The sequence below is a fragment of the Anolis carolinensis genome, chromosome 4 (assembly GCF_035594765.1).
Source record: "Anolis carolinensis isolate JA03-04 chromosome 4, rAnoCar3.1.pri, whole genome shotgun sequence".
Taxonomy (NCBI): Eukaryota; Metazoa; Chordata; class Lepidosauria; order Squamata; family Dactyloidae; genus Anolis; species Anolis carolinensis.
In genome coordinates, this window is record NC_085844.1 from 58,924,279 (window position 1) to 58,947,548 (window position 23,270).

A 23,270-nucleotide genomic window follows, 5' to 3' on the forward strand; every position below is an offset into this window, starting at 1 on the left:
GTAAAGAGATCCTCATACATTCTACAGCATGCAAGCCCATTTTTGAATAAAGCATGAAAGATAAGCTTTTTTCCCAGTTTGACTTTTGGGTGGCAATGATTTCATAAATACTGCTTGTCCTCATTACGAAGACAGATGCAATGTTGCTTTGCAATCAATTTAGGTTTTGACACAATGGGCTGATAGGATTTTCTCTTCTTGATGTAAGCTGATACTCTTCCATTGCTTCCAATTTTGAATGTTTTCCAATTATTCTCCCCTCACATTAAATCAGGCTATTGTTTTTTATCTACACTGACTGACAGCAACTTTTCAGAGTCTCAGCAACTTTCTCAGTGCTACCTGGAAATGCCATGGACTGAATATGGAACCATCTCTTTTAAGTGCACATAGGTACTAAGCCATAATCCTTTCTCAAATTATTCAACAAAAAATTCCAATGTTAATTTAATTTAAAAACAAACTGCATTGAAGAAACATACCGGCTTTCATTTTGTTCCTTTGTAGCTGTTGATGAGTCATTTTTTGGAGCTTCAGATTTCCCTTCCTTTGTCTCTGGAAGCTAGTATTCAAAAAGCAGATTGAAATCACACCAGAACAGGACATTGTTTAGTATTGCCATCTTAACAGTTACGCCAGGCTGTGGCGCAGGCTGGATAGCAAGCCAGCTGCAACAAATCACTCTAAGTGGTCATGAGTTCGAGGCCAGCCCGTGCGTCTTGTCTCTGTCTCTGTTCTATGTTATGGCATTGAATGTTTGCCTTTATGTGTGCAATGTGATCCTCCCTGAGTCCCCTTCGGGGTGAGAAGGGCAGAATATAAATGCTGTAAATAAATAATAAATAAATAAGAAAACCTACAGTATTTCTGATCCCCATGTCAACCTAATTCCAAAAAGGAACAGTAGTATTCATTGATTCATAATTTGAAATCTACTTCAGGGCAAGCGATTTCAGTAATTAGATTTTACAAAACTTAACTCTTTCTTGCTACAAGATAAAAATGCATATAATTAAAACCAAGACCAGTCTGCAACATTTCTGAAAAGACTCAGATTGCTGCACAAATAATAAGTTGTGAATTAATACTAAAATATGTTTCAATATTATTAATGGATCTTCATACAATAAAGAACTTAAAAAAACAGATTTATGTTGTCGTACCACATTTATTTAAGCATGATATCAAGATATGCTATGTTGAGAAATTCCCTTTTCTAGCTCCATGTGACTGATTATTAAGTATTCTCATGGAAAGATCCTACATGTGTAATTCTGAGTTGTATAAAAAAGGAGGGAAAGGATTCTGCTCTATTAGTAAAGGTAAAGGTTTCCCCTGACGTTAAGTCCAGTCGTGACCGACTCTGTGGGTTGGTGCTCATCTCCATTTCTAAACCGAAGAGCCGGCGTTGTCCATAGACACCTCCAAGGTCATGTGGCCAGCATGACTGCATGGAGCACCATTATCTTCCCGCTGGGGCGGTGCCTATTGATCTAATCACATTTGCATGTTTTCGAACTGCTAGGTTGGCAAAAGCTGGAGCTAACAGCGGGCGCTCACTCCGCTCCCCGGATTCAAACCTGCAACCTTTCGGTCTGAAAGTTCAGCAGCTCAGCACTTTAACACACTGCGCCACCAGGGGCTCTATTACTTCACTAGAAAAATTCAGGACTGCTACAAAACAATTTGTACTTAAAAAGAGTTACATTTCATTTGATCAGTAATTGTCATACATTTGATAAGAAGTCAATGTGTATTCAGAAAGGTAACAGATGTTTCACATATAACATTCAAAGCTTCACAAACAATGATTTGAGCTCAGAAATGAATGTTTTCTCCTCCTGTTTTCCTAGGCCTCAGCATGACAAACACAGATCTTTTTAAACCAGTTCCTCTAAGTCTTAAATAAAACAACATTAAGCTACAATTTCCTCTAGGAAGCAAAAGGAAACTGTGAAACCTAGCACTACTTAGAGTTGGAATAAATTATGATTGATTGACCTGGGGGTGCTGCATCTGACATGGTACAGTAGTATAAACAGATGAGTGACACATTACCTGTTTAGTCAAGCTGTCCTTCTTACGCCAGAACCACCATCTCCCAGATTTTTTGGGCATTTTATCTTTAATCCAGGATTCAACTGTAGCCTAAACACATTAAGATTTAGTATGAATACACACATCTGTCTTCTGGTTGAAAACTAGTTACTATAGTATCAAGTACATGCATGTCTAATAATTACATTGGCCATAATTTGAGTCTCCTTTTCAGAATAAAACAGCAGCTGCTATTACTACTAATACTAGCAATAAAATGCTGAACTTCTGACATGCCCCTGTTCCCTTTCTTCAGTTAAACTAAGTACTAAAATGGTAGGGTATACCTAAAATATGGAGGCTTCTTCCAGTGTGGAATCTCCCCCAGAAAGCAGCTTATTTGTCAGAACTAATCCATGTTGCAGGCAGAGCCGTCCCTAGGCAATTTTAAGGAGTAGGCAGAGAATTTTTGCGCCCCCCCGCCCGAATTCACGCCATGCAGCCCCGCCCACGTCACATGGCTCCGCCCACCATGTTGCATAACGTGGGCAGAGCTGCACGGCGTGGTGGGTGGGGCCAAGTTGTGCAGGCAGATGGCGGCCGCGGCATGGCCCAGATCGCAGCGAGAAGGGCCAGGCCGCGGCGGAAAGATCCTCCCCGTCGCGGCCTGGCCCTTCTCGCTGCCAACTGGGCCCGCAGCCGCCATCCGGCACGCACGGCTTGCCCCCGCCCACCACGCCGCACGACGTGGTGGGCAGAGCCACGCGGCGTTGTCCTTCCTGCCGTGGCCTGCGCCTTGCCATGTGGCCCCAGGAAGGACCAGGCTGCAGCGGGAATGACCGGCCCCAAGCCAAAGAACGATTGCGGCACAGACAAATGCCTCCCTCGTCTGGCGGGTGGACCGCCTCTGGTTGCAGGATATCCTTACCAAACCTGTGCCTGCCACTAATGTCCTATGGAATGCTGACACAATAGGTTTTTCCTTTTCCAGTTCACTGGATGAAAAGGAATAGGAGCAAAAATACAACAATGGAAGTCGCTATGCTAGGGAGTGGGAAACCTTTTTAAATCAAAGCCCCAAGGCTGAAGTAGTTGGAAATGAAATATCAGTAATGAGGACAAACTCCATTCATACAGAAGTGCAGTCCTGTTCACACTAATTCCTAACCCACAAACCCTTCCCATTCTTTTTCCAACTCATCCAACAATTAGGCTAAGGTCTTTTTCCCGAGTGTAACCACTATATCCCAAAGAGGAAGTACAGTGTTCCCTTACTTATCGTGAGGGTTACGTTCCAGGACCACCCACAATAAGTAAAAATCCGCGAAGTAGGGACACTAGGCTTCTCCTTAGGAAGGAAGTAGAAAGAGGGAGGAAGGAAGGAAGGGAAGAAGGGAAGACAAAGGCAGGGGAACATGGCGCCGCCTCCTTCTCTTCCTGCTGCCGTTTGGGCTCCTTCTCTGCCCCACTGCCCGCACCCGACTGAGACCATCACCACTGTAAATCGTAATTTTTATGATTTAAAATATTATTTTGTTCATTAAAGAAACGCGAAACAACTTTACTGCGAAGTAGTGAGGGAACACTGCATACCATTTTAAAGGGGTTTGTGATGTCAGTAGTGTCTTACTCTTGAAGTCTGTCATTTGCAATGCTTCCCCCCTCACAAAATTAAGAGGTGCATCAAATCCATGTTGTAAGACACAACCTCATTTTATGCACCTTACAACCTCAACTACATCAACTCCTGCTTCCAATGTGAACCTGCTTTGCTATTCCCTTCTGCTTCTATGGCTGATCAATGCTGGTGCTTGGTTTTCTTACATTCTGAAGTATTTACTGTCATGGAATTACCTGTGGCAAGCTCTTTTGGAACACTTGCAGGCTGAGAATCATGGGGGCAGCCAAGGCCCAGTTATAATACCTGTTAAATAGAAAACAATCTTTCTATATATAGTACAAATATAAACTCAACCAAAGTATGATAACAATGATACATGCAGATGTGTTTTATTTGTGAATGGTCTTTTCAAATTCTTTTACAAGATTAAACAATATATTGCTATGACAGTACATTATCTGCTACTAACTAGAAAAAGGTACCCAGTAAAGTTAGGTTCTGATGTTAAATTATTTTATGAAGGACAATATGAAATATGCCAATGAGCCAAAATTATTACGAAACTGTAGCAATATTTTTAAAAAAGAGCCAGGGATTATTACCTGTTATATATCCTTATTACTAGATTAGGGTTGTCTATAAGTCCTGGGTTTTCAGCAAATTCATGGTAAGTAATGATATGCTCCATAAATTTTTCTGGAATGCAAAGATATTTTATCAGTTGATTGAAACGCTTTTCGTCCTCTTTACAAACAATGACGTATCCACTTCTTGTTATATTAATGATACATTTATATGCTTTTTGCTAGTGGATTTATCTCTATTAAAGTTTCATAGTCTAACCAGATGCTTAAAAGTTTATACATACTGCCACCTGCTGTACCTTTCAACCAGCATGTTTTGAAACCCAGTATTCTTGTTACTAGTTGCTACAGACATGGAGCTATCAATGTGGTAAGCAGTTCTACATATGATAATGCAAAATTAGTATTTCCTGCAGCAAATATTCCTTATACTCTTCTGTCATGTTTCTTATATTGGTGCTTATTAATTTATTTTTTGCCTTTTTCCAATATAGAAGCTGAAGGTGTCTAATAGTAAACATGACACAATACAATTAAACAGAGCAAATGTATTAAAATACCAGCTTCTTTAAATTTGAAAACTGAGGGGCAGGGAACTGTTTTGACATTCTTTTACTTATTAAGCACCATGCACAGTAATGGTGCTATATACATGATGATGATTATTTATGAAATGGTTTTACAACATAGACTAAACATTAAATTGCTATCAAGAAAGAAATGTTAATGGCTGCAACTTTACATCATCACATATATTAATACATTTATTCCAGTGGTCTGATGGCACCGTTCACTTCCAATGATAAGTAAAGCAACACTTTTGACTATTCAACAGTCATTTGCATCTGAATGTCTTCATTGCCCTTTATAACATCGATTTAGTAAGAAGTCACTAATAATCTTATTCAAGTAGCTAACTGCAGGCTCTACCATAATAAGCATAGAATAAATAAACAGTTTCTTCTAGCAGACTGCTTCCTACTCTTATCAATTTTCCATACTGGTTCACATGATCACTTTGTATCCAAAGGTGCTTGTGCATGAGTGAAAAGTACTTCGAATTCATGCATGCCAGGGTCCTGGATTTCAACTATCTTTTTGAGCCACTGCAGTCCATTAACACTTCACCCCATATTTTATTTATTTATTGATTTTATATCCCGCCTTTCTTCCAGGATGAGACTCAAGACTTCATATAGGTTTTTGAACTTTTAGGTGTAGCTTCTCATGGTGTTGAAAATACAATAGTTAGGGTGGATCACAGAACACCAGGGTTTTTTTAATGAGGCAAAGAGAGAACGAAACAAATTGTACCAGGATTCTCACATTGAAAGTTCTGAATATGGATATCTCATGATGAAACCTAGTGGTTACTCTGAATTTTTATTTCTTATGTCAGCCCATTCATCAACTGAGTTTCCTTGTTAAGTAACAACATATTTCTCAAACCAGTAAGAACACTTAACTGCTAAAACAGAAATTCAATAGTATTTTGTGAAAATACTAACAGCAAATTGACCACTGAAACTGAGGCTGGATTTACACTGCCAAATAGTGTATGTGCTGGTAACCTCAAGGTTGGACTTTTGCAATGCACTTACATTAGGTTACCTTTGTGCCAAGTTCAGAACATCCAGTTGGTTCAAAGTATGGCAGCCAGATTGGTTCCAGGAACATCCAGAAGTGAGCATATGCCATCCATATGATACACCAGTAGCTGCCAATTTGTTTCCAAGCAAAGTACGAATTATTCGTTTTGACCTTTAAAGCCCTACGTGGTTTAGGTCCAGGTTACCTACAGGATTGCCTTGTCCTGTACAATCTACCCAGAACACCTAGGTCTTCTGAGGGCAGCTTCTCCAAGCAGCCAGAACTGACGACCATCATCCAGAGGACCTTTTCATTGGCCACCCCAAAACTGTGGAATGGCCTGCTAGAAGAGCTCCAACAGCTAAATCAGCTGTCGGAATTTAAAATACATCTGAGGTCCTATCTTTTCCAGCAGGCCCACCGAGTCAGTTTTAATCATGCATTTTAAACTCACATATTGTGTTAATTTTAAGCTTTGTTCTGTATTTTAATAGATGTATTTTATATCATGATTATGTGTTTTTAGCTATGTTATAACCCGCCTCAAGCCATGAGGAAAAGCGGGTAAGAAATAAAATTATTATTATTATTATTGTTATTCTTGCAGTTTGAACTGCATTATATGGTCAGTATAGATTCGTATAATGCATTATTGTATTGCATTATATGGGTTTACACAGATCACATAATGCAGTTCAAACTGCATAATGCAGTTCATTATTTGGCAGTGTAGATCCAGCCTGAGTGAAATTAATAGTGAAGCAAATTCTTAAACCTCTATAGGCTACATTTTGATCCTGCATTTTATTTCACAGTATTTTTTTCTTTAAAACTTTATATTAAAATAGGACATTCATACATACCTTTTGATATCTCCCCATTTTCACTCAAACCTCCACAAAGAGATAATGTGACATCAGGCAGGTCCATTGCAGAATCAGACATGCACTCTGTACCACTATCTGCAGCAGCACTTCCCACTGATTGTGGAGACTGGGAACCAGAAAGGGTATCAGACTCCACCCACTGCCTGGTACCTGGATCAGAGTCACTGAAAACAGTAAAAGCAGACTCTTATTTGGGATAGGGATTGTTGTGACTGCGCCTTCGGGGATTATGGTTGATGGGGATGGAATTCGAAGAGGAAGAAAAAACCCTCGTGATGAGGGTTCACTGGAGGAGTTGCGCAGGAAGCGACTTAGAGAGTTATATGGGGGATCTTCTGAGGAAGATTCAGATGGGGAGATGGATGCTGAGGAACAGGTGGTGGCTGGGGAAGCGGGCACTGAATGGGCACAGCCACCGGAGATGTCTGGGGATTTCGGGTCTATGGATACTTCTGAACCTGGGGTTTCTGCAGGAGCTGATCCCAATTGGGATGCTTGGAGAAGGGAGGATGGTTCTTTAAGTGTTCATGGGGCTAAGTGTGGGCAGGATGATTGGGACTCCGACGAATTGCTAGGTACTCCAGATCCACGAGCTCTAGCTGTGTGGAGCTCAGACTCTGAGTAGATTTGGGACACCTGGTGTTTGGGTGTGAGTGTTTGGTCACCCAGGAGGAAGGGGAATAAAATGGAAATGTTTGGCCACTGCACTTTGCGTGTGGCAAGGTGTTGCTGAGGCGCCATTGGGATCTCTGTGTTTCCATGAAGACTGGACTTGGACTATGATTTGAATCTGCTGTTATCACCTAGCTTGGCTCTCGCTGTGTCTTATTGTGGACCTGTTTTGGATGACTGCACCCTCTTCAGACCTTGGACCGGAATTTGACCTTGCTACTGCCTTCGCCCTGTGATTGATGACTACTATCGGCTTTTGACTCCTGGCTTGCTCTTTGCTGTTATCTCCTGACCTGACCTTGGAATCCCGGACGACGTCTTTTCACCATCCTTTTGGAGCCTTCGGCTTTATCCACATTGTGGAAGCAGTCTACTGCATTCTTAGTTTGTTTGTTTGTTTCCTGACCAATTTGGTGTTTTCTTTTGGGAACTGTTCCTTTGAAAACTACAGAGCCGGCTGGCAGGGCTTGGACTCAGAAAGTGCAGTTTGCACTAAGTTTGTTTAGCTTTGTTTTTACCTGCTTGTGTTGCTGAATTATATTTTTGTTTGAACTGCTCTTGAAGCACTGATAGTGAAGTGTTTCAAGGTTTTTTCTGTGTTAACATTACTTTTTGGCTTATCTGCTGAATAAACTCTATTTTTGTTCGCTAATTGGCGTCTGACTCTTGACAGGGATAATTTTGTTTATTGCTTTTTGAAATAAGTTTATTGTGTTCTGTGTGCCTGAACACAGTTATCATTCAGGATATACTCTTAAGAATTGTATAATGATATTCTACAAAGAAAAATGTGTATAAAATATGTATACTACAGATAGAAACGCTCTAAAAAAGTGTGTGTTAGAAAATGTAAAAGAAAGTACATGTATGGACTAACTGCTTATAAAAATGTGTGTACTAGGAAAAAATGACATTAGGAGAAGTGTTAGAAATTGCATACATATTTATAGATTGGGTTGTTTAAAGTTACAAACATACTCAAAAAAAGCCCCAGGACAAAATGAGGACTGATCTGGAAAAAATGTGAAATTCAGTCATCTGTAACTTCTACATGAAAAGTTCTCACTTCTATAATCATAACCATACCATACAAGTAAAATGTGTAAAATAGTGCATGTTTAATCATTTTAACAAAGGTATTAAAATGTATTGCTAATATTACTTACCATTACTGTTAATTAGCTTATAATGATATAAAAAAGGCTTAATATAGTCAGGTCAGAGGCCTATTTAGTCAAACACTCAACTACAACAGCAGCCCCAGATGCTAAATACAGTAGAACTTCTACTTAGGAGTGTCCCAACTGAGGAGCATTTTGAGTTAAGTGCTCAGCCACTAAACAAATTAAATTATTATGTCAAGGTATCACTGCAGAGTACAATTCAGATATCTATCACATCTTGCACTTCTCCATCATTTGGAGATGAAAATGGCAATATTCCCAAATATAGCAGCCCCACTGTTAGCTGAACTATAACTAAACTTCCTTCCATTAAACTTTCTAATCTTGCTTTCTAACTACCAGATCTATCAGCCACTTCTGCAGCATAAAAACAAACTAAATGTCCTCAAATGAGTTCCAACCCTGGCAATTCACAATGAAAACAATGTGTTCACTGTTTCGATCATAAGCTGACTTTGCATAGATTAAATCTTTAGCACACCGCCACCAAATGATCTAAGCAGCTATGACAGTGGCACCAACTAGTATAGATCTGGTCTATAAATCTAAACAAGGTCAGTCATGTTACCATTTAAACAGGAGGCCAACTAAGAATATCAGGTGCTATAGGCTATCTTTTGCAAGAAGGAACTAGCAAAACCACCTCTGAGTATCCCTGTAGAACTCATACTGTTCTACAGACCCCTAAAGCAGCCTTTTCCACCATGGTGTCCTCTTGATGTTTTAGACTATATCTGCCATAATTCCTAGCTGATGGTCATATTGACTGGTGTTTATGAGATTTGTAGTCCAATTCATGTGGCTCACATTAAGCTGGGGAAGGATACCTTAATGCAGGGGTCCTCAAACATTTTAAGCAGATGGCCGGTCCACAATCCTTCAGACTGTTGAGGGGCCAAATTATAATTTGAAAAAAATACGAACAAATTCCTATGCACACTGCACATGTCTTATTTGTAGTGCAAAAACACCCCCCCCCCCCAATAACAACAATGAAAGAACAATACAATATTTAAAAATAAAAATGATTTTAACTAACATAAACCCATCAGGATTTCAATGGGAAGTGTAGGCCTGCTTCTGGCCAATGAGATAGTCAAGTTAATTAGGATTGTTGTTATTGTGTTCCTTCAAGTCATTTCATACTTTGGGCAAGCCTAAGTTTAAAACTGAGGGCGGGGGCCAGGTAAATGGCCTTAGAGGGTCGCATCTGGCCCACGGGCCTTAGCTTGGGGACCCCTGCCTTAATGTATTAAGACAGTTCTGTAAGACAGGGGACAGGACTTCTTAAGCTTTTGCTCATATAAGAGCTTATTACAGTCTGAAATTTGGGTTAATTTTCTTTAGAGTAAAACATAACCAGCCTTTTCTAAGACATAGCTAAGCTCTGTCTATTTTGTAAACTGAACAATTCTTAAAGAAAAACTATTCTCTTCTAGAAAAAGTTTTGGTATTCATTTTAAATAGTTATGATTCGATTCAGCCAAAGTTAAACCTTCCCATTCCATATCCCTTATATAATGGAACATTTGAATACAGCATACTGTGTTCTAATTACCTTTTCGGGAAATAAAGAGCAGCAACTTCAGGTTCCAAAGCTGTCAGGTCATCCAAATATATGTCATCTGGCCCTTGGTGCTGGCTTCTCTTGTGTATTCCTGAAACAAAGGGTTCATTTTGGACAAGTGATGGACACACACACACACACACACACACATATATATATATATGTGTATGTATAAATAAATAAATTATTAAAGGTCAACAGAAACAGAGGCTTGATTTAGCCAGCCATTTCTAATTATTTCTGTGAATTTGAAATAAATATTCCAACCAAGATTAAAACACACATACACAGATTCAGGTATTTGTTGCTTACTTCTAACCCCTCCCCCTTTAAATATTTAGAAAGAGAAAAAAAGCAGAGATGTAGTTTGTTCTGGAAATCAGTTAAAAGTATATACCTTTTTTCTTTGATGGAGAATCAAGTTTTGCCGGTGGTTTAATTTCCAATGGAAAATCTACCAGTGGACTGGGGATAGTATCAGATTCTAATGCTAATGAACTTTGGAACATTTCCAAAACAGGTTCTGTATCTGCAGAATTAAGTCTCTCTTTAATATCTAGCTCCTTAAATAGTGGGTGAGTTCTTGGTTCAGGCTTCAATATCATACAGACAGGCTCATTCACTAAAACATCAGCTTCAACTGTATCAGTGCTGGATATCACCCTGAAATGAGTCTTCTCTGATGGAGCGATGGTGGCTGTTCTAGGATGTTCTAATTTTTCCTTTTTGCTGATCTGCAAAGGGAAACATCAACTTTTCTAAAAATGCTTTGATCTCATTCATTATCTTTACTTAAAACATGATGAACTTGAACACTTCTGATCTATAGAATAGGTAATCTCCATTCCCATCTCTGATAGAGAGAAAGGCAAACTACATTAATTACATGGTGTTTCAAAATGACTGACCCAGCTTCAAAGCAGTATATTTCATGATAGCCACATGTTACAATTTCACAAAAAGCTACAAATTGTTTAATGAGTCATCAAGTTTTATTAACCAAGAGCTATTCAGATTACTCCTTTATTCATACATAATAATGCAAAACATTATTAACGGCGCTCCATGCAGTCATGCCAGCCACATGACCTTGGAGGTGTCTACAGACAACGCCGGCTCTTCGGCTTAGAAATGGATATGAGCACCAACCCCCAGAGTCAGACGTGACTGGACTTGAACGTCAGGGGAAAACCTTTACCTTAATGCAAAACATACATTTATTCTGCTGCAAGAAGCAGCTTCTTTTAGAAAAGGACCAAGAATTAACCACAAGAGGGGGCTACATATATACATATTATTTTTACAGTACTTCAGTAGTATTCACAATAGCTCTTGCTTTTCAGTATATGAGAATGACTCCAAAATCTTTCAGAAAACATCTATTTTCAAATAATTTTACCTTGGTAGATTCTGGAAAGCCTCCCCATGTCCATTCCATGTGAGATTCCGTTCTAAGTAGGCTCTCTGAAGGTTTAACTTCCAATTCTGAATCGCTTTTAGGGCAAGCTGCCGTACTAAATTGGCTGTAAAAAATAAAATACAGTTGAGTTTCAAGCCATTGGTTGTACAGATCCTTTCAAAGGTGTTTTCTCCATTATAATTAAAGGTTCATTCATTCAGTGAAATGGCAGAAATCTAAGATGGAGCTGCAGACTGTGAGGCAAGAGAGGCTGGATCTCAACTGACATATAATCCAGTTCAAAGCAGATAATCTGGATTCAGAAACTGGATTAGAGGGCAGTGTAAAAATCATAGCAAATGAGTTAACACTGGTTTGTAGGAACAAATTTCTTCATTACAATCTAAAAACTTTAAAAAAAACCTACATGTTTTCAATGGGCATGTCACTACTAATATTGTCACTATTAATATTCTTCCATTTGCCCTATGGAGAAAACAAACTACCATTTAAAAAAAGGTAGCCGTGAACGGGTAGAAAGACAAATAAGCGGGTCCTAGGACAAATCAAAGGAACCATAGTGGCTAAACCAGGCATGAGCAAATTTCAGCCCTCCAGATGTTTTGGACTTCAACTCCCAGAAATCTCTGTCAGCTTACCAGCTATTAGGAATTGTGTGAACTGAAGTCCAAGCCAAGTGGAGGGTCTAAGTTTGCCCATGCCTGGGCTAAACTAAGGTTATTGCATTTTAGTCATATGATGGAAAAACTTGACTCACTAGAAAAGAGGATTTTGTTTTAAGCATTGAATTTTGCCAATTGTTGTAAGCCGCCCTCAGGTGAGAAAGGCGGAGTAAAAATGTTATAAATAAAATAAAATAAAATAACACTTAGTAGGGTACAAATCGCCAGGAATAGAAGTCTACATTCCTGATGGAAAGACACAGTCAAGAAAGCCACTACTCTCAGTCTGCAACCACCTGAGCAGAGTGGTTGATGACAGGGAGACTTGGGAGATCTCTCATTCACCGAGGCATCACAAACTTCAGTGAACTTGACAGCAGTTTACAACAAGATTCCTGTGAGAGAACTCCTTCATCCCCTTTCAGAAGGAGTTGTAGAGTAATAAAACAATGATTGTGTATTAGTTATCAAACAGGATTTCAATAAAAAAAAACTGTTTGACTCAGTCATAGCTTTTCCCTGAGCTCTTCATTTAGTACATCACTACAATGTTAGCAACCATCCAACTATCTCCATCTATTTTGATCTTATCCATTCCTATCTTTAGCTCTATTTCTGTTTCATACTGGCTCTATCTGACAATTGAATAGTTAAAGCTCTCCTATTTTTAGTTCTTCCTTCTTAGCCTCTTTTTCTCAAAATTCCAAGAGCCATGATCTGTTGGCTCCACTCAGGCTATGTAGACTAATGATTTAATCCTTCTCAGTTGTAAAGTAAAGGGGCTTTAGCTCTTGGCCAATTTCAGGTTATGTGAAAAGTGCTCTGAATACCAAAACATTACAAAAGAGTTCTCCACATTACTAAGGAAACAGCTCTTCCCCACCCCCCAAAAAACGGTTAGCATCAGATGTTAGGGTGAGGGAACTTAAGTTATATTTAGAAAACCATCACCAGAAAAGCAAATGCAAAATCCAGAAGTAATAATCAGACACAAATAGTCATATTGTATATAATGGCCACATCAGACAGTTAAGACTATAATATCCCTGTGAGAATGTGGCACAGGAAATGACCTACTTTTCCAAAGGAGACCAGTCTCCATCTGACAAAGGGTAATGGTCCTTAGAATGGTAAATCAATGATTCTTTATACTCTTCATCTTTTGGTGGAGAATCTGAAGTATTTCTGTAGAAATAAAGAATTGGTATATTAAGAAAGAGGTCTCCAAAAGTAAGCATGACATACTCTTAAGTGACATGCCCAAAGGGCAAAAGCAAATTCTCCTCACAGATCAGTAATTTATTTTCAAGAGGGCCTGTACTTTGATCTGAACAAAATCATCAATATGGTGAGTTGCAATAGATGCAAAAAAGAGACTCTTTCACTGAGGGCGGGGATTGGGGTAGAGACTGTAAACAGCAATGAAGACTGTGGCTGAAAGTGCCTTCATTTAAGTTCCTTAGCTGTTCACTATCATATGGATATCTGGGAGGATTAAATATCTCTCTGTGTCTCATCATGAAATAATATAGTTTGTATGTCATTAGAAACAGATTTGTCCCAGAAGTTCTACTTGCCCATCTCTGTGATTGACTGTTTTTTTTTCCTTCTGAGTCGAAAACAGAAGGGAGGATCATGTGGTCCTCCAGATATTTATTGTTGAGCTGCTATTCCCAAAACTCCTGACTGCTCCACTCTAAAAAAGAAGCTGTATGATTACTCTTGGGTTTTTGTATGGAAACATTTCCTCCCTTATAAATAAGGGTATCTTTAGCTGCTACAAAAAAATCCTTAATTTTTTCCCCTAAACTTATCATAACACTGTTTATATGTTTGACTTAATGTTTGGAGATTCATATTCAGATTGCTTTGATTGTGTACTCCTGCTGGCAGGGGGTTGGACTGTTGAGCCTTGTGTCTCTTTCAGTTCTATGATTCTGTAACATTTGTATCAATTAAATACAGCTAAGTGAATGAACACTGATAGTTGTAGTATGCGTAATTCTGATGATTTTACAGCAGAATTTTAATCAGAATAGATATACATTTTTAACACTATAATTGTCCACTTGGAATTTGTTATTATTGTCGAACAGGAAAATAAATGTGACATTAAACATATACTTAAGTCATGAGCATTATGTAAACATTTATGAAAACTGGTAAAAGTTTACTAGCTAATGAGTTAAGCACATGTTTAATGTCACACATTTATAAGAATTTTTCATTTTTCCTTTTGACAAAAATAATTAAAAGTGGATAATTATCGTGACAGAGATGTATGTAGGTGATTAAAATTGTTGTATTATCAGCAGAATTATTGATACTATAACTTTTTCATTAATCATTCACCTAGTTATTTTGACTGATACAAATGTCAATATTTACTCTGAATTAGGAATCTCCAAACATAATGTAGTTAAACATTTAAACAGTCTTATAGCAAGTCTTATACCATTTCACAATGTCCAATATAAGACACATTTCATTACTGAGGTTTTTATAATGTGACAGTTCAGTAAAATAAAAGTTTACCTCACAGGTTTAACACTTCTCTCATCATCTGAGCTTATTTCCATTTCAAATACTTCTTCCATTCCAGGAGAAAAGATGTGATCTTCCTTCTTAGCATCTTGTTTACATTTTCTTTTCCTTCGTTTCTTCTTCTTCACTGACCCAGAGGAAAAATGAGGCTCTGATTCCTCCATCTGTGAAATGTCTTGGCTTGGGCACATCCTGTCATTTGTACCTGACTTTAATAGATAATCATCACTATCTTTGAAGAATTGTGCTTCCGTGGGTATTGGAGATGTTGCTAAATGTGCAGGAACTTCTTCCTTTAAAAAATGATTTAGGCAAGAATTACTATAACTTGCATTATATATGCACTACTAGACTAATACAAATATTGCAGTGTTGCAGTGAAGGGACCAATTCATGTGTGAATGTTGATTATAATAGAAACACCCCTAGCCAAAGAGAAAGCAAGTATGAGAAAAATCAGAAAATCAAGAACAGAAAGCAAATGTAACAAAGAAAAAATGTGGCAACTTGAAAGGAATGAGAGAGAAAGAGAATGCTGTGATGAAGCAGAAATAGTTATGAAGACTGATAGGAAACAGTATTCATATCCTAATGTATTGTAACATTTTTATCTATTTCAAAGAAAAATCCTATTTCATTAGTATTTCAGGTGCACAAAACTTATTTTAAAATATTCTGCACAAATCATAGTCGGTTGAACATTAGTGTTAAAACAGACCCTGAATTTCACATTATACTACTTACAAATTTTTCTTCTGTTTCCTGCACAAAGAATGCTTCACCATTATCACCCAGTTTCATATGAAGGTCAACTGCTTCTCCATTTATTTCGATATCAATCTATGGAAAATACAAATGCCTTTTAGGTACTTACAATAAAAATACTGGCAACACCAAAACTTTGTTTGCCTCTTTGTAAGGAGGGACAAATGTTGGAGCCACATGGTACATGCATTTCCAGCATCATTTTAGAACGCCTTACTTTGTCCAATAATTCCTCTATAACTGTCAAATCAAAACATCTAGAAGGCACAAATGATCGTATCTTGGGAAGGAACAGACTTCTTATAGAGGCAGGGCAGAGCATCCAAGTGATCACAAGTCACTTGCAGCTCTGAAAAATAGCCCAGTTTCACGTGTATCAGGCTTGCTCAACCTGAAAATGACCTCTACTGGTCCTTCAACCTCCTAGAGCAGTGGTTCTCGACCTGTGGGTCCCCAGGTGTTTTGGCCTACAACTCCCAGGAATCCCAGCCAGTTTACCAGCTGTTAGGATTTCTGGGAGTTGAAGGCCAACTCTGGGGACCCACAGGTTGAGAACCACTGCCCTAGAGTCTTCTAGGGTAGAGCTGCCAGTTATGTCAAAATTGGGACAGCTGTTGTACATAAGAGTAATGCTGAGTGCAGTACAATATGCCTCTCCAAAGTAATGTCCCTAATGCCTGCAATTTGGCTAGACTTGCTCCGCAAATTCTTGAGCTAAATGAATCACTGCTATACTTTCTTGGACTTTTCTTTCTGTCTTCAGTCAGTTTTTCCAAGTATGATCAAGGGATATATGATTCAATTCCTTATGGTATAAGCATTAATAAACTACGACGACGACGACTACTACTACTACTATATGATTCAATTCCCCAGGCCATAGATAGGATTCCTGATCAATCTGGACTCAGTACAATGGAGTAAAGTTGTGACACCATCACAATAAGAACACAAGGCTAAATAAGGCAAGAAAGAACAATAGTAACCTCCTTCTCTTAAAGCTGGGACAGGAGAGAAAGGAGCAAGCTACACATTAAAGATCTTAAAGTGATAGGAAATAGGGAATTAAAATGACTAGGGATAGAATGGAAGCATCTTCCTTGCAATAGAAGACATGTACTTATCCACTTTTAAATTCAAGAACAATCGTAATTGAGAAGGAATGTGATAGAGATTTATAATTTTTGTTCATGTTCTCTAATGTTAGACCTATATATTACAACAAATCTGCTGGTCATCAAACCATCAACATGCAATTGGCCTAGGACTTATTAACACTGGAGGTGTGGGCTGAGTATGCACAAAATAGTTCATATAAACCCTTTTGTTCATGGTACTCACCACTTTCTCCTTGGAACGTAAGACCCCAAGCTTTCCAAATCGAACATGGAATGGTGAGCATAGGAATGTACCATCTTGTTGCCGAACTACAATTACATCAATGCATCCTGAAAGTGTAGCCTGGTTGATGCCTTTGTATAGTTCCTTCACAGTAACCAAAAGTCCTGCAAGCTGTCCCACATAATTCATACTTCAAGCCTGAAAAAAAAGAAGAAGCACGGATTGGAACTGTATTACAAATTCAAAGAGCACATTTTCTATTCAACAGATTGCACATTTTCAATGGTATAACAAAACTGATGTGAACAAATTGCTTTTAAATGTATAAACTTATAATTTATGCAATAGACTGGAAACAATTTGGACAGGCACATACAAGCTAACACAGTTTAGTGAATGTTGAATGTACAAATATGTCAACAGACACTCAAAATCATCATTATGATACAACAAACTGTGAAGTGACCAAGGCAAACTCACACAAGATGAAAAACATACAGGTTACGGTTGCACTGTGGGCCAACATGTAGACTATACGATACAAGCATAGATTTGTTCACACATCAGGAAACTGCTGTTATCAGAATTCCCTTTGAGCACATTGTCACAGTCACATTTTAGATATATACACCACTTACTACATCACTGTATATAATGGAACTTAAGCAGCCAAGGGTTTTGATAACATTACAAAAAGGTATTTGTTTTATAAATAATTATGAAATAGCTAGAGAATTTTAAGTGTAGCAATACAAGACAAAATATAAACACAAGTAAGTTTACTGCAATTTACAGACATGTAGGCATAGGACTGGCTTATTGCTAGTATTACTGTCTACAAAGTGAAAATGTTAACTATTCATGCCGAACTTTATAATACAAAAGCCTTAAAACATATCATGAGTCAACTAATATCACAAATAACTTCTGTCATCATTCTATATTTTCAGCTGTTTACCAGTCCATTTTAAAAACAATACTGAAAAGTGGGTTGCTGTAAGTTTTCTGGGCTGTATGGCCATGTTCCCAAAGCATTCTCTCCTGACGTTTCACTCACATCTATGGCAGGCATTTTCAGAGGGTGTGAAGGTTGTTGGAAACTAGGCAAGTTGGGTTTATATATACGTAGAATGCCCAGGGTGGGAGACAGAACTCTTGTGTGTTTGAGGCAAGTGAGAATGTTACAACTGATCACCTTGATTAGTACTGAATAGCCTTGCAGCTTCAAAGCTTGGCTGCTTCCTGCCTGGGGGAATCCTTTGTTGGGAGGTGATTAGTTGGCCCTGATTGTTTCTTATCTGGGATTCCCCTGTGTTCTCTGTGTTGTTCTTCATTTACTGTCCTGATTTTAGAGTTTTTTTTAATACTAGTGGTCAGATTTTGTTCATTTTCATGATTATTTTCCTCCTCCTCCCCCCCCCCCCTTTTCCTGGCATGATTTTTTACGCGCCAGGAGAGCTCTGTCAGGAATTTAAAGGCGGCCGGGTAAATTATTTTACTTTCCCCTGTTATTAAGGGGTTTGGGAGAGGGGGTTAGAGCCCTCTTGCATTTTCCGGGCCGATCAGTCCCAGAACTTCCAAGGGGACAGTCCAGATAGCAGCCATACTGGATTTGACCTGAGTCTTTCCAGTATCAAATTCATTTGGCAAAAGCAGGTTTTTCCTGCTTTGTGCCCAAAGCATTCACTTTTATGTGGGGTGTCATTTGGACACTCCACAGAAAAATGCTGGAGCTCGCGCTTTTAAAGGGCTGTCTGGATGCGCCCTGAGTCTATTGATTTTTCTTTGCTTTCTAACATAGCAGTGGCACAGCTTAAGAAGGACTAATCTCAAGAAAACCTTGCAGAAATTTTATTGCATGACTGATACAGCAGTTTTGCAAGAGATAAGTGCCATGAAAATTATTTAACATCTGTTTACAGTGATAAGCAATGATGTTGCATTTTACCAAAAAACATTTTGGTCCTTTCTAAGTTAACATGTGATTTTTCCCTTATCTGCTTTCCGAGGTGAGTAACTACAGGACTGTTTTGCTTACCACATACTTTTTTCTGAACGGCTGGATTACTTTAAGTCCTTAGTCTGCAAGTAGATGGAATGGTCATATGCTTGCTCACTGACAGGTATTTACCATTATCTTTTTGTTACATTGACGGAAGGATGGGGTTTTTGTTTGCCTTCCTTACCCCAGTTGTTTTACTGCCTGGGGTTGTCTTAACTTTTCTGCTGCTTATCTGCACCCTGGCCTATTTATGTAAATAGAAAAAGGCAAAGATCTATATTTCCACTTTGTAAGGGATATGTAAATTTATGTCATTATTGGTCTGTTGGCACAGTAAACACAAATGCAAGTCATAGCAGAATTGGAAGGTGGAATGAGACCTGGACAGAATCAAATAAGGCCAATCCAAGAGCAGAGCAGGAGATAAATTAAGTTGGAATGAGGAGATACGACTGACAAGAACACTTTGTCAATAAGGCTCTGGAACAGTACATTAAACTCTTATTTAGTTGCTTTCTTACACAAGGCAATCAGAAAGACACTTCTAAAGCAATTTTGATACATGTTTTGAAAAACTGGACAGTGTATTAAAAAGGTTTAACTAATCTCCTATCGTACAGGCATACTGGATGCTATGAATTTCAGATGAAATATTCACCTAATGGATGCTGTGATCTAGACAAAATATTCTCTATGTTCACACTATGGTAAGCCATAAATTCTGGCTTATTAAACCTTAAAATGCACAAACCACATATAGATGAAACTCAGTTCATTTCTCCTTTATTCTTCTTGCTTGGGCAAGCAGGTGAAGTAATCAGATGTAGAGAGCTTTGTACTATGCCTGAACCTGGGAGTATGTTTTATATTCATCAAAATAAAGCAGGATTATAAAAGCAGGATCTGTGGTGGTTTAAAATTTTTGGCTTGTTCAAACGTAATAAGCCATATTTAGGGTACAATAAATTATATTTCTGTATTATGGCGACCCTAAACTGAATATATAAGAAGGTTTTCTGGAACTGAGTGTATGTGACTTGCCTAAGGTCAACTAATGGATTTCCATGGTTGAGTGGTCTCCAGAGTTGTAGTCCAACACTCAAACCCATACTGTTAAACAATCCATGTTTAATTTGTTTACTTAAAAAAAACAATGTGAGAGTCAAGAAGGCATGACTAAACAGGCTGTGTGAACTACAATGTGGTTCATATTGTTTTAAAATCTGAGATGCTTAATTTACAGTTATGAGTAAATACAGTGATATAGCAAGTATGTCAGTGTATTGCTGAATGAAGTGTATAAGTATAGTACTGAACAGAATATCCAAATGCAGTTCTTTGCTTTAGATATTGGGAACAGCTAGGTAGGAAGTAGCAATCCATTATTCTGGAATTAACAAGTACAAAAACATCTTATTCAACCAACTAACAAGTGAAGCATTTATCTGTTAGTAGCAGTTATTTGCCACAACAGGTTGCTCTGAACAAGGTCAAGGTAAGATGCACAATCTAAGGGCCCAAGCAGTTTCTTTTATAGTGAAATATGGCCCTTCTTTATATTCCCTAGGAAAAACCTGTTACAGAATAGCAATGTCTGGTTTTATGAGAACAGAGGCTAAAAGGCTAAATAGTATGCCTGCTACTCAGGGCAGACTCATGATTTTTATTGCAGACATGAAGTTCAGAGCCACTCCTAACAGGTCAGTCTCAGCACAGATGTTGATATTTCCCAATACTACAAACCAAAACAATTTGAATACCAACCCTGAGTCCACCCTGGCTAGGTCAGGAGGGAAGACTACTGAGCAGCAGGCTGGATGGGACACGAGTTAATTTACCCTAGTCACCCAGTTTCAGGTAACACACTCAAACTCCGAAAACAATGGGATAGGGCATCTTGGTCAGGGAGTTAGAATGCCAGCAGAACACAGCAACTCCACTTCTGCTCCTTTCCCCTTAGATCTGGCTTGCTGATGTGTAGAAAACACAGGCTCAAATTAAGCACTCCCAGCTTCATCCAACCAGGTCTTTGTCACATATGCCAAGAGCAATTTAAAAAATGCATTAAGAAGCAAAAAATGCATTTTTACAGTACTTTATTAAAAGCCTTTACTTTAAGAAAGTCATTTCCTGCACACCTGTTGAAAATTACACAAAAGGAGGGTCATTCTTTCCCGAGGAAGGGAATTCCAGAATATATTAATAGCCACTGAAACAACCCTTTCTCACAAATTCTCCAGACACGTCTTTAATGATGGTGGGATTTTTAAAAAGAAAGGCTTTCACTGAAGATCTCAGGGCTCTCTCATGTGTCCTCACTTATCGCTGAGGAGGAATAAAAAGTAATCCTTCCCTCAATGATTTTAAGACTTGGCCAGGTTCAAACATGGAGATAGTGTTCCAGATATTTTGACCCAAGTCATATAGAGCTTTATAAGTCATAACTGCAAGATTATGGATCCACCAAAGAATTCAAACAGTTTAGAAAAGCAATCCCACAAAAGGTGCATTACAGTAATCCAAATGCCAAGCACTCAAATCATGTTACAATCAAATCTGACATATCCAGTAATGGGTCAATTTTCACACTAGCTTTAACTGTGAAAACACACTCCTTGCCACTGCCAAAAACAGGTTCACAGACGAATCCAGGAGTATACCACCTGAATCCCTATTCCCAGATTTGTAATTTGATCAGAAATGTCTGTATCTTGGCTCCAATAAGATTTGGTCTATTTACCTTTATTCAGGTAATTACTGATAGCAAGCTTATTTTGCTAATTTCGAAGGTACTTATGTTTGCTATGTATATGTTTTAAAATATTTGCTTTTGACTCTATCCCTATTGCAATAAAGACTTTTTTTTAAAAAAAAAAGTTACTGGCAGTAGGCACTGTGTTACTCTAAAATAGGTTAGCACTGAAAGAAATTCAATAGAGAGTGAGAGTTTGGAGCCAGTGTACTGCTGACAAGAACCCCAACAATCCAGATAACTTCTCTCAGTAATTTTAATATAGATAGATGACAGACAGACAAACAAGAGTATAGCTCTGGAGACATAACTGAGGCCTGGAAGGCCTATAGGGCAAGGGGGTTGAACAGGAATTTCCAAATACTACTTTTTGAACTCATCCCTCCAAGGACTGGAGCCACTGTAAAATACTGTCCCCAAATCCCATTCCAGAGAGAGAACAATGTTGATGGGATCAAAGTTGCTGAGAAATCTGACGAAACCAACAGGAACAAACTCCATTTGCCTAGTTCCCGAGACATAAACCAAACCTGTAGACAGACTGAAACAGATCTAGATCTGCTTCTTTTTTTCTCTTGTTGTTTAGTCTATTTTCATTTGTGGTTAAATTTTAACTTTGATGGCAGATTTTGTCAAAGAACAAGTACCATACATTTTGTCTTTTCTCAGATAAAAATACGACTGCACCACATAACTGTTTTGAACTGCTTCTTTATATTCACAGTTTACTGCTCTTATTTACTTCTACATACATGTATCCTGAATAATACTTTATTATTCATTTTATATCTGTGTCTGAGTAATCTTGGTAACGGAAATGTTACTGTATTCAAATGCTAAATGCCTACGCTTCTTAGGGCTTTTTTTTTTTTTTTAGTAAAGTGCTACTTTTGCTTATGACATTTGACTTGAAGTGGGGATGGAAAATATAAGCTACAAGGAGTACATCATTATCTTATCTAGAAAAACTGGATACTTACTTTTTCTTTCATTCCGATTTAAAAATATGTATCTATTTATTAATGTTGCTTTCTTTCCCATCCTTTCAATTCAAATTGTTTTGGCCAAATACATAATTGAGCAGGAGGCTTTGTCTGTTGTCTATTAAGTTACATACTTCAATATGTATAAAAATTTGATCATGTACAATTTTAAAGATCTGAGACCTTTAAAAAGACAAAACAGGTTCTTGCTAAATGTAAATAATTGAAAACTGATGCTGTCTTTCCACAGGAAATTCATCTTTTGTAATCAACTTTGCAAAGACCAAGTTAGGAAGTTTTACACCAATGATAATTCTACACAATTAAAAAGTGTTTTTGTTTTTATTTGTAAGAATGCTCTATTTTCAATTACTCAAAATACCAATATTTTGTGATTTTTTTTGTATTTTATTACATGGCTAATATGGCTACGTCTGACATGTTTCCTGGATTAGAAGATATTGAATTTTCTTCAACATAGAAAGCATTTAACATTAAGAACAGGGAGCTAACGGATTAACTCTTTCAGGTCTCTAACTCCAACAAAAGTAAAACATTTATCATAGGGACAGCATTTGGCGGGTTTTACTGACACAACACCTAAAATATTGTTCCAAATGCATTAATAGAGATGGCTTCTTGAGAAATTCAATGTTCTC

General features: G+C 38.0%; 1 protein-coding gene across 2 annotated transcripts in view; it reads right to left on the reverse strand.

The window, feature by feature from the left end:
• The window catches only part of lpin2 (lipin 2), a 42,609-nt gene that overhangs the window by 14,557 nt on the left and 4,782 nt on the right, over positions 1-23,270 (reverse strand). For both annotated transcript variants that reach the window (XM_062980468.1, XM_003219688.4), the window contains exons 2-13: positions 16,875-17,072; positions 15,513-15,608; positions 14,760-15,061; positions 13,302-13,409; positions 11,542-11,665; positions 10,540-10,876; positions 10,134-10,233; positions 6,696-6,883; positions 4,261-4,354; positions 3,892-3,961; positions 2,059-2,148; positions 483-562 (exon numbers count right to left, since the gene is read on the reverse strand). In XM_062980468.1, the coding sequence (XP_062836538.1) occupies positions 483-562; positions 2,059-2,148; positions 3,892-3,961; positions 4,261-4,354; positions 6,696-6,883; positions 10,134-10,233; positions 10,540-10,876; positions 11,542-11,665; positions 13,302-13,409; positions 14,760-15,061; positions 15,513-15,608; positions 16,875-17,063 (1,778 nt within the window). In that variant the 5' untranslated portion in view covers positions 17,064-17,072. The remainder of the gene's footprint in view (positions 1-482; positions 563-2,058; positions 2,149-3,891; positions 3,962-4,260; positions 4,355-6,695; positions 6,884-10,133; positions 10,234-10,539; positions 10,877-11,541; positions 11,666-13,301; positions 13,410-14,759; positions 15,062-15,512; positions 15,609-16,874; positions 17,073-23,270) is intronic.